General features: G+C 42.1%; 1 protein-coding gene across 1 annotated transcript in view; it reads left to right on the forward strand.

Moving 5' to 3' along the window:
* Positions 1–1193: 1193 nt before the first annotated feature.
* The window catches only part of EFHC2 (EF-hand domain containing 2), a 186728-nt gene continuing 175369 nt past the window's right edge, over positions 1194–12552 (forward strand). The window contains exon 1 of the mRNA XM_087859368.1: positions 1194–1309. Within this exon, the coding sequence (XP_087715494.1) occupies positions 1268–1309 (42 nt within the window). The 5' untranslated portion in view covers positions 1194–1267. The remainder of the gene's footprint in view (positions 1310–12552) is intronic.

Consider the following 12552-nt stretch of genomic DNA (forward strand, 5'->3'; position numbering starts at 1 on the left):
CACAATGAGACAGGGCCTCTAACACAGATGGGGGAGTGGAGAAGAGGAGGGAACATTTCCCAGAAATGTCAAAGGCTTCCATGCCTCTTTCCCACACTGAACCAAGTTCTGAAAAATAAGAAGGGGTTACCAGGTGAAAGGAAGGAAGGGTGTTTCCAGCAGATAGTGACATTTGCAAAATCCACAGGGGAGAAACCACAGAGCCCGGCTTGGAAACTGCCAGTGGTTTCTCAGAGCTAGAGTAGGTGGGCAAAGAAAGGGACGATGGGTATTGGTAGGCAACCCCGGACATAGGCTCTGACGGGGCTAAGGAGTCTGCCTTCTGAAGGCTGTGAGAAGGCTAGAAGAATGTTGAAGAAGGAGAGAGAGTAACAGGTGCATCACCAATTATAAGAGGATGGCTCTGGAGGGAAGATCAGTTAGTTGTTTTTTAAGAAAAACCAGGCAGGAAATAATGGGGCCTCAATAGAGCCAGAGGAGGGGGTGACTGAGAGATACCAAAGTGTCCAAGCAGTAGGACTCAGGGAGGGATTGTCTGTAGGTGCAGGGAGAGGGTTCCAGGAGGCTCCTGGCCTAGGCATCTTGGGTGCATGATGGAAATGACAGGGGCTGCATTTTGTGCCACCTACCCCTGCCCCTGGCCACCCTGATTAGACCGGAAACGAGCACCTTACACATGTTTAGTTCAAGTATAAACAGAGGAAGGACTGAGGGTGGTGTAGGACTGAATGGGTTTTCATGGGGTTTTGAGGTGTGGGGGTGTGGTTTTGGATCCATCTCGAACGTCTCAACTACAAAATAAAAGCTATGTAAGTGTAACATTAGGCGGTGTTACATTTCTGAGAGCACGCGGATGTCACATTGTTTTCTGCACTTTTCTGTGTTTGAACTAAATGTAATAAGCAAATGGCCAAAGAATGCGGTTAGAATCGGAGGAGCGTAAGCTCTATGAAGGGGTTAAACCAGAAAGCGGCGGGGGCGGGGAGCGGTGTGGTCGTCAGTCTTTGTGTGCACAGCGCGTGTGGAGAGAAAAGCCTTGGGAGACCTGCACTGGGCTGGGTGGGTGAGGGTGGGCGGGAGAGGAGCGCGCGCGGAGCTTCCTGCCTGGCCCCGCCCCGAGCCTCCGGCCGGCCGCAGCTCCTCCTCCTTCCGTGACGCCGCCTCCCGTTTCTAGGTAACGTGAGGGGGTTTAAACAACGCGGCCGCAAGGCGGCCGCTCCCCGCTGGCCCCTCTTCTCGGCCCCTTGACCCTCGGACGCTGAGAGCCATGGCCCTGCCGCTGCTACCTGGCAACAGTTTCAACCGCAACGTGAGTAGTGAGGGCGCCCGAGGTCAGAGGTCCCGGCCAGAATCGGGGGTCCAGGCGTGGGCACCTCCCCCGACCCTACTCAAGCATCCTGCTGCTGCTTCACCTCCTGTGCATTGGGCACAACTTGGACCAAACTTTGTAGGCCGGTGGAACCCTTACTCTCTGTCTCCCCTTCTCCCAGTCCCTCTAACTGCATCCGGATGCTTTAACTGCATCTTTATAGGTGGCAAGACCCGCGAAGGTAGCCAGCGGCCTTAAGGTATGCTAGGTGCCGTGCTTTAGTCGCCCTACACGGCATTTGTTGCTTAGGTGCTATTTTTATTCCCATTTTACAGTTGAGGAAACTGAGGCACGGAGCGATGAGTCACTCACTGACTGGCCAGAGCCTCGCAGTTTCAGGGTGAAATTGGGTTTCTCCCAGGCAACCTGTTTCCCCAGCCCAGGTGCCTAGTCATTGTCTTTAATAGCTTGTGTGAAAGAGAAACAGAGTTGCTGTTAATAAAGCGAAGAAACTTGGCCCTCTCTCTGGAGGCTGCTGGGTGCAGAGAGGTAAGGGTTCCACCAGCCTGTAAAGTTCGGTCCTAAGCTTTGTAGAGAGAAGCATCTAAACTTGGAGGAGTTTTTTCTTCGTTGAGGGTGGGGAGGAGTTCATTTCAAAACAGGGTGAAAGTACAAAACAACACAACACAACGACACAAACAACCCTGAAGACCAAAGAATCTCGCCAGTAGTAAATAGCCCCTTATTTAAACAGCAGAAAAGTAATTAGTGCCTTTCTTTACACGGGTCACCACACTTTCCTTGGGTTTGCCAGTTGTGTTTCAGGAAGAAGGTAGGTGATAACACCGCGGGGGGGGGGGGGGGGGAGATGGGCGCTCGAGGGAGGGAGCCCCTCAAGGTGTTTGCGTAAACCTCTGGCAAATTGAGAACGCAGGCAGCGGATTGAATGAAGCATTGGACTTCCTGGGTTCCGAAGTGTCTGTTTCCAAGTTGTTGGCCCTCAAGTCCCAGTTTCCTTTGTAGCTTCCGGCCACTGGATTCTGTGTCCGGATTCGGTTGACCGGACCGAGTTGCTTGTTGAACCCTGGTTTTTGTGCATTTTGTTTTTTGGTTGATGGGTAAGCCGGCCTTCCCGCCCAGCATTGCCCTTTGCTAAGATACCACCAGCCACACCAAGAAGAGCAAGCCCCGAGAGGCAGGACATGCAAGAAGCTTCCAGAAGTAAAGAAGCGTGCTGTGCAGGAGTAATTGTAATAAAAACTGAAAGCAGAGCCCATAGCTTTGGGCCCCGCGACACTTCAGGTGACCGATGTCCGGCTCCTGCAGGAATACCACAGCTCCCACATGCACTGATGAAAGTAGGAAGGAAACGCAGTACTTTGAGGAGTTATTTTAAAATCTGCAAAGCTATACTGAGTGTACTTTGTTTTGTTTTATTGTGAAGTACAGCACGTGCAGAGAAATGCATATTGGATGAACCCCAAATGAACAGACAGAAAGGAAGTATTACCAGCCCTCCAAAAGCCTCTCCTTTGCCGGGGGTTGCCAGATTTAGCAAATAAAAATATATGTCCCCAATACTGCACGGGACCCACTTAGACTGCAAGATTACTTGTTGTTTATCTCAAATTCAAATTTAACTGGACATCTTGTATTTTACGGGGCAACCCTGCCTATGACTCTTTCTGGTCATTACCCCCTTGGCTACTTACTGTCCAGGGTGAACTATCCTGAATGCAGGGGACTACGGTTAGGTTTTGCTTGCTTTTGAGCTTCGTATCCATGTCAGTGTCTGGTGTTCTTTTGTGACTGGCTTGTGTTTAGCTCAATATTATGTTTGTGAGATTTGTTCATGGGGATGTCTGTTGAGGCAATTTGCCCATTTTCCTCGCTCTATAGTATTCCATTGTGTGAGTATGACATCATTTATATACCCATAAATAGAGGTTTGGCTTGTTTGGGGTTATTAAGAATAGTTTGCTGTGACTATTCTTGTTCATGTCTTTTGGTACAATTGCTGGATCATATAGTTTTTATATGTTCAGCTTTAGTAGACGCTGCCGAAGTGCTTAAACCAATTTAAATCCCCAGCAGCGGGACGCCTGGGTGGCTCAGTCGGTTGAGCGTCTGCCTTCGGCTCAGGTCATGATACCAGGATCCTGGGACCAAGTCCCTCATCAGGCTCCTTCCTCTGCGAGGAGCCTGCTTCTCCCTCTGCCTGCTGCTCCCCGTGCTTGTGTGCTCTCTCTCTCTCTCTCTTCCCCTCTCTCTGACAAATAAATAAAAAATCTTTAAAAAAAAATCCCAGCAGCATGTTATGTTCCTATCGCTCCACATCCTAACACTTGATAATGGTTGGTCTTTTAAATTGTAGTTTTTTTGATCAGCAAGTATACTGAAACGGTAGTTTAAATCTGCCCCTCCCCGATTCCTAATGAACTTGAGAACGATGAACACATTTATTGGTTATTTGGGCATTCTCCTTTGTGTAGTACTTGCTTGTCTGTTGTCTACTATTTCTGCCGGGTTGTCTGCCTTTTTTTTTTTTTAACTTAGTGAAATGTAAGAGTTCTTTATAGATTTTTGGATATGACTCTTTTGTCCGACATCTGTATTGACAGATACCTTCTAGTCTGTGACTGGCCTTTTCACTTCCTTAATGGTGTTTTTGATGACTTATTGTTCCTTTACATTAGTGATTTTGTTTCTTGAAGAAATTGCTCCTTATGCCAAGTTCATGAGGATATCTTTCTGTGTTGTCTTGGAAATTTTGTTTTTACCTTTCACATTTAGATTTCTAATCTAGTATAAATTTGTGTGTGTGTGTGTGTGTATGAAAAGAAGTAGGGGTCAGGTGGTATTTTTTCCCATATGGATAGTCAGTTGACCCGGAACCATTTGTTAACACAATTCAACTGAGTAAGTTTTAAAGATCTCACTGGCTCTGGGCCATGATTCATGAATTGACAGTATCCAGTTTAGCTGAGAGGAAAGAGCTCTGAAGAGGTCTCCCAGCAAGACGTTTTATAGGCAGAAGGGGGCGTTATACTAAGCGAAGACTGGATTGGTTACTCTAAGGTTACTTTCCTTATGGGATATGGTAGCGAGGGCTTTTTAGGCAGATTACCTAACTAATGCTGATCAGGAGATTCATGATTGGCTGCTTTAAGATTCAGTTTCTGGGACAGCCGAAACTGTAAGTTAAGTTTCAGTTTGTGACATGGAGCTTAACACGATCCACTCCATTTTAGGGCCTGTTGTCTTGTCTTTAACACATTTTTGGAAAAGACCACCCTTTCTCTACTTCTCTGCAGAGCTGCTACCTTTGTCATAAGTATCCAAATACATGTGGGTCTGCTTCTAGATTTGTGGATGTATTTTTTTTTATTTTATTTATTTATTTTTTTAATAATGATTTTTTATTATATTATGTTAGTCACCATACAGTACATCCCCGGTTTTCGATGTAAGGCTCGATGATTCATTAGTTGTGTATAACACCCAGTGCACCATGCAATATGTGCCCTCCTTACTACCCATCACCGGTCTATCCCATTCCCCCACCCCCCTCCCCTCTGTAGCCCTCAGTTTGTTTCTCATAGTCCATAGTCTCTCATGTTTCATTCCCCCTTCTGATTACCCCCCTTTCTTTATGTGGATGTATTTTTTTTTAAGATGTATTTATTTATTTATTTGACAGAGAGAGAGAGAGACAGTGAGAGAGGGAACACAAGCAGAGGGGGTGGGAGAGGGAGAAGCAGGCTTCCCGCTGAGCAGGGAGCCCAATGCGGGGCTTGATCCCAGGACCCTGGGATTATTATGACCTGAGCTGAAGGCAGACGCTTAACAACTGAGCCACCCAGGTGCCCAGATTTGTGGATGTATTTAAACAAATTATTTACTTTATGCCTCAGACCAATAGGAGTGTGTGTGTGTGTGTGTGTGTGTGTGTGTGTGTGTATGAATTAGGGAATGACAGTATACTTATTAAATACCTTGGGCTGTCATGTGTGTGTGTGTGTGTGTGTGTGTGTATGAATTAGGGAATGACAGTATACTTATTAAATACCTTGGGCTGTCATTTAACAAACTAGTATTTGTATATGGAGAGTCCTTGTATGTGCTCAAATCGCATGGCTGTATTTAGAAAATTGTTGCACTAACCTTGGTACTGACTGTGTCACCAAAAAACTAATATTATTTTAAAAACGTGTACTTAGTTAAGAGATCAGATGTTCTCTGGTACATAGAGTGGTCAAAAAGTCAGTAGAGCCAAATCTGGCTTTTTTTTAAATCACCCCCCACCTCCCACCTATTACAGAGCCTTGCTTGCCGAATTAAATTATCAAGTGAAAAATTTTGGCCTCCTGGAGATAGCATAATTATGGCTGTTTGGGTTTAAAATTATAACACAAGCTTTTATTGCTTTTCTTAGAAATTAAAAAGGAACGTGTTTCTCCCCCTAATTAGCTGCTGATAGTCATGAGCATTAGATTGATTTCTGCCCACAGCTAGGCGATGCGCAGCCTGTATTTCTGTCTCTGAAATACAAGAAGTATTGCGCTTTCAAAAATATAAGCATTTGTACCACTGATGACATTAAAATTATTGTGATATGAATTAATCGAAAACCTTAGGGAAAGGTCACAGCTAAATTCCTGACACACGGTATCTTTTTCCAACAATTTACATGCTAGATTTATTTTGAGCTAAGAGAATTTTAGGCATATGGTCAAAAATAATAGGATATTAAAGTTAAAAGAGTCATTTCCAGCCAAAGCTGAAAATCTTTTCTATAGCATTTTGGACAGATGGTTGGATAGCTGATCCTGAATGCCCCTAATGAATAATGAAGAGTACACTTTCTGTTTTTTATGAAGCTACCTTGCCACCATCTTAGGAGGGTTTGCTGTCAATAGTCTGTCTCTAATTTATGGTGAAGCAACTGTTTCCTTAGAAGAAAAGAACTTATTTGAATTCACAGCAGTAGAATAAAACAGAAATTCAGAATCTCTCTGCCTCTCTTACAAAAGGGTGTGGGCAATACCTTGAAATTTATTTTTATCTAGACTAATACAAGCCTACTTACTAATATATAAGGAAATAGTGTTCTTTGGGAAATTTACCAGCAATTTAAGTGATAAGCAGCTGAAGGACTCACTATGAGCAATACATAGTGTATGTACTGACTTCATCATAGGATGGTAGATAAATCAATTTAAATTTAGCGCAATGACAAAGATAATCGTAAAACAATGACTTTATGCACAGGGTGGAGGTTTTTCCCCCGATCAAAAATTCTGCTTACAGATTTCTGGTTATATTCTTAGTGGTCAATTCCATTGCCTTAAAATAATCTGCATCAGGTGCCAACCCCTTAACCTGACACTTGAGTCCATTAGAATTTGCCAGTCACCTTAAGAGATCAATTTAATGAATCATGGCCAGCATTTAAAAAAAAAAAAGAAAGAGGCAAAATGGACTCGAAAAGAATAAAAACATCAGAGTAACGTGTGATGGCATGGGAACAGTAAATATTCTTTCCTGAACTTTTTTTTTCTGTCATGTGTGCACATGAACTGGGTTGCACCCAGACCTGTTTGTTATTGTGGCTGTGGAGTGTGAAACACGCTCTCATTAGAGCTGTCTCCACCAGTTCGTGCCTCTATTTTCAATTCAGAACTTCAGTTTCCTTCCAGGCCAGATCTAGTCTATTACCCTTCTAGAAGCTTCCAACAGACCCTAGTCAGATTTTTTTTTTAATTTTTTAAAAATTTATTTATTTTTAAAGATATTTGACAGAGATAGAGACAGCCAGCGAGAGAGGGAACACAAACAGGGGGAGTGGGAGAGGAAAAAGCAGGCCCACAGCGGAGGAGCCCTATGTGGGGCTCGATCCCACAATGCCAGGATCACGCCCTGAGCCAAAGGCAGATGCTTAACCACTGTGCCACCCAGGCGCCCCTAGATTTTTTTTTTTTTAAATCGCTGTAAAATTCACGTAACATAAAATTAACCACTAGCCATTTCAAAGGGTACCATTCAGTGGCATTTGGTACCTTCACAGTGTTTTGCCAATGACCACCTCTAACTGGTTCAGAGACATTGTCTTCATCCCCAATCTCAATTTTTTTTTATCCAAGAGGGATCTTTGAAATGCTTTTCAGCTCTCGGGGACCTCCTGTGTACAGATGATTTCTACAGCCCATGGTACCTTAGCATGATTCATGAGTTTTAGATGTAATGATCCAGTAATAATTGTCCCTTCTGAGTAAAGAGTAATAGGTTTCTGTGGATTTGTTAATTTTGGTCAACTTATTCACCTGCTCTGTGTGGTTTTTCTTTCCTGCAAAGGATATCCACTCTAATGCAGGATGGGGGGGGGCGGTACATGGTAGAGGAAACTTAAGGGTTTTGTTTTTTTTTCCCCTTACTGTAAAATTTCCTACTTGATTTTTTCCCCTTTCCCCTTATTCAAGTAGGCCTAAAAATCATCTTATAGTTTCTACTATCGAGGGCCCTAGTAAGATATGATATATGGTACGTGGTATCAGCAAAACCAGTTTTCCCCCCATTTAAAATGAAAAATGAACTTTAGCCAGCTTTTCTTTTCTTTTTTCTTTTTTTTTAAAGATTTTATTTATTTATTCAACAGAGATAGAGACAGCCAGCGAGAGAGGGAACACAAGCAGGGGGAGTGGGAGAGGAAGAAGCAGGCTCATAGCGGAGGAGCCTGATGTGGGGCTCGATCCCAGAACGCCAGGATCACGCCCTGAGCCGAAGGCAGACGCTTAACCGTTGTACCACCCAGGCGCCCCTAGCCAGCTTTTCTTGAAAAACAAATAGGCAATCAAGCTTAGGTTACCTTTCTTTCCTTTTTATACATTTAGAAAATTCATAAAGCAGCATAATACATTTCTGTTCAGTAACTGTTTTAATCCAAGATGGGATTTACTTTTTAAAAAAGTAAGCTCAGTTGATTTAATTTAAATAAAGTTTGTAAATTCATTTTAATTAATGCTGTTTACAACGTGCGAATACATTGCCAATGTTAAGTAAGTTATTAAAACCATATGGCAAAGCAGTATGAATAAAAATATAGCCTAAGACTTAATTTTATATGAGACTTAAAATTAAGCTTTATGGGGTGTCTGGGTAGCCCTGTAGGTTGAGCATCTGACTCTTGGTTTTTGGCTCAGGCCATGATCTCCTGGGTCGTGAGATGGAGCCCTGCATGGTATGCTCAGTTGGGAGTCTCCCTGGGGATTCTTTCCCTCTTCCCCCCCTCCCCAGTGTTCTTGCTCTGTCTCTCTCAAATAAATAAATCTTTATTTTTTATTTATTTATTAATTTTTTAAAGATTTTATTTATTTATTTGACAGAGAGACAGACAGCCAGCGAGAGAGGGAACACAAGCAGGGGGGGTGGGAAAGGAAGATGCAGGCTCCAGCAGGGCAGGGAGCCTGATGCAGGGCTCGATCCCAGGACCCTGGGATCACGCCCTAAGCCGAAGGCAGACCCTTAATGACTGAGCCACCCAGGCGCCCCCAAATAAATAAATCTTACAAAAAAAATTATTTTCTTAAAACTAAAAATAAAGAATAAAAATTACCTCTTAAATGTGAAACCTGTGCTGGTATTTTGCCACATAAATACTGAATTCTATGTCAAATTTGAGATAAGCACACATAGATTTCATTTTCAACTGAAATGAGATTTCTGGTCTTCCTCTTGATACCGATTAACAAGGAAAGCTTTGCTTATAGGGGTAAGAAGTTGAAAAACCACAGCAAAATGGTCACTGCTTCCCTGTGAATGACAGGATACTTGACTTTCCTACATATTTGGAACGGGCATAGATATATGTTTAACTTTATAAGAAATTGCTTAACTGTCTTCCAAGGTGGCTGTATCATTTCGCATTCCCACCAGCAATGAATGAGTGTTCCTGTTACTCAGAGTCCTCATGAGCAAATGGCATTGTCAGTGTTTGGATTTTAGCCATTCTAATAAATATATAGTGGTATGTCGTCCTGACTGAAACTTTTTTCCCCTGGCAGTTAATGATGGTGAACATTTATTCGTGTGCTTATTTGCCTCCCATCTATCCTCTTTGGTGAAATGTCTGTTCGTGTATCTTGCCTGTCTTTAATTGGGTTGTTTGGTTCCTTCCTATTGAATTTTGAGAGTTCTTTCTATATTCTGGATATAAGTTCATTGTTGGATATGTGCTGTGCAAATATTTTCTCCCAGGCTGTGGCTCGAATTTTCATTCTCTTAAAACAAGGCTGGAAAATATGCATACATTTTTAAAGATAAAATAGAACATGAATCCAAACTGGTATTTCCAATGCAAATGGAGGATTATAGGGTTTTTATTTAACTTCTTTGATTCTGTATTTATCTTTTACTTATATTGAGAATCTTGATTCATAAGGATCTTAGCATAATTATTTTCTTGCTTTATCCTACCATAAATAAAAAAATATATCCATATAATGGTTTCTGATCAATAATAATGTTATTAACAATTTGAATTTTCAAATGGTTTAATATTTCCATGTAGTTCTTTTGTTTTATATATTCCATTAGGAATGTATGGTCAAATTATTGGGTTTTAATTTCATTTAAATAGTTCCTGACAGTATGGTTAGGTCAGCAACTCAGTACCCAGTTAGGTTCATTCATTTCATTTTGCTTTTGCTTTTTTTTTCTTCTTTTTTTAAATGTTTTTTTAATTTAAATTTTTTAAAGCTTTTTAAATTTTACTCTATTTATTTGAGAGAGAGCAAAAGAAAGAGTGAGCACGAGCAGGGGGAGGAGCAGAGGGAGAGGGAGAAGCAGACTCCTTGCTGAGCAGGGAGCCTGATGTGGGACTTGATCCCAGCACCCTGAGATCCTGACCTGAGCTGAAGGCAGACACTTAACCATCTGAGCCACCCAGACTCCCCTAATTTAAATTTTAGGTAGTTTATATACAGTACAATATTGGTTTCTGGAGTAAAATTCAGAATTGGTTTCTGGAGTAAAAAGTTAATCGCTTTTTAACTTTAAGAACTTTGTTTTACTATAGTGTAAAAAAACATATATGTGGTTTCAGAGTCAAATTTACAAAGTGAGGTGCATTCGGACAGGTATAGCTTTTATCCTTGTCCTTTCAATCTTGGTATCTCTCCCCCTTCCCTGTATAAGTAGCTTAACCCAAAACTTTTTAAAAATCTTTTCTTTTTCTGTTTTTGGTTTTAAAGCAGCAAATTTTAAAATATATTTGCATGGTCTTTTATTAAACAAATGGTAGCATACACTATACATTCTCTTACATCTTTGGTTTTTCCTTCTAACAGTGTATCTTGGAGATCTCTTCATTGTAGTGGACAGTTTTCCTCATGCCATTGGAATGTGTAATTCATTCACAGTGACATAGTACTCCATTGTGTGGACATACCATAGTTTATTCAGCCCATCCCCTTTTGATATATAGTTGCATTATTTCCAGTCTTTTGGTATTACAAATATTGCTGCAATAAATAGCCGAAGGTGGGTTTCAAAAGAAACTACGGAGAAAGTAAAAAGGCAGCCTACAGTATGGGAGACAATATCTGCAGGGCATATATCTGATGAGGAACTTCTTTTTTTTTTTTTTCTTAAAGATTTTATTTATTTATTCGACAGCCAGCGAGAGAGAGAACACAAGCAGGGGGAGTGGGAGAGGAAGAGGCAGGCTTATAGCAGAGGAGCCTGATGTGGGGTTCGATCCCAGAACATTGGGATCACGCCCTGAGCCGAAGGCAGACGCTTAACCTCTGTGCCACCCAGGCGCCCCCTGATGAGGAACTTCTATCCAGTGCATATAAAAGTGAGCAAAGGCAGGGGGCACCTGGGTGTCTCAGTAGGTTAAGCATCTACCTTCGGCTCAGACCATGATCTCAGGGTCCCGGGATCGAGCCCCCTCCCCGCTCAGAGGAGAGTCTGCTTCTCCCGCTCCCTCTGCTGTTCCCCCTGCTTGTGCTCTCTCTCTTGCTCTCTCTCTCTCTCAAAAATAAAATCTTAAAAAAATATATATAAGTGAGCAAAGGATCTGAATAGACATCACTCCAAAAAACCTTTACGAAGAGCCACGAACACATGAAAAGATGCTCAATATCATTAGTCGTTAGGAAAATTCAAATCAAAACCCCAATGAGTGATTACTCATACCCACTAGGATGGCTATAACAAAAAAGACAGTACCCGGTGTTGACAAGGATGTGGAGAAACTGGAACCCTCCTGCATCGCTGGTGGGAATATAAAACAGTGCCGCTGCTATGGAAAAGTTTGCAGTTTCACAAAAGTTTAAACGTAGAGTTACTATATGACCCAGCACCCCCGGGTATACTAGAGAAAAGAGAAACATATCTACAAAAAACGCAAACATGAATGTTCATAACATTATTCATATTAGCCAAAAGTCAGAAATCACCCAAATGTCCATTAATTGATGAATGGATAAAGAAAATGTGGTATAGCCATATAATGGAATATTATTTGGCCATAAAAATACCGATACATGCCATAACATGGATGAACTTCAAAAACACCATAAACACTGTGTGAAAGACTACATGTTGTATGAGCCCATTGGTGTGAAATGCGCAGAATAGGCAAATCTATAGAGACAGGAAGTAGATGAATGGTTGCCTAGGCCCGTGTGGGGGAGGGGACGAAATGAGTGACCGCGAATGGGTATGAGGTTTCTTTTTGGGATGATGAACACATTCTAAAGTTGGATTGTGGGGGCGCCTGGGTGGCACAGCGGTTAAGCGTCTGCCTTTGGCTCAGGGCGTGATCCCGGCGATCTGGGATCGAGCCCCACATCAGGCTCTTCTGCTATGAGCCTGCTTCTTCCTCTCCCACTCCCCCTGCTTGTGTTCCCTCTCTCGCTGGCTGTCTCTATCTCTGTCAAATAAATAAATAAAATCTTTAAAAAAATAAATAAAGTTGGATTGTGGTGATGATTGCACAACTTTGTAATTATAGTAAACTCCATTGAATTGTGTATTTTAAGTGGGTGAACTTGAGGATATATAAACTATGCCTCAATAAAACTGTCGGAAAATAAATAGCCAAAGAAAGGAGTTGGTGGTGGGGAATCGCCGGACAGACAAACAATAGGTGTTCATTGTGCCAGATCATGGGATGGTTTTGATTTAAAGGATTTTGTTACTTGTTTCCACTAACTATTGAAATGTCCTTGAAATCCCAT

This window comes from Ursus americanus, chromosome X (assembly GCF_024610735.1).
Source record: "Ursus americanus isolate L20-20 chromosome X, mUrsAme1.1.p, whole genome shotgun sequence".
In the NCBI taxonomy this organism is placed as follows: Eukaryota; Metazoa; Chordata; class Mammalia; order Carnivora; family Ursidae; genus Ursus; species Ursus americanus.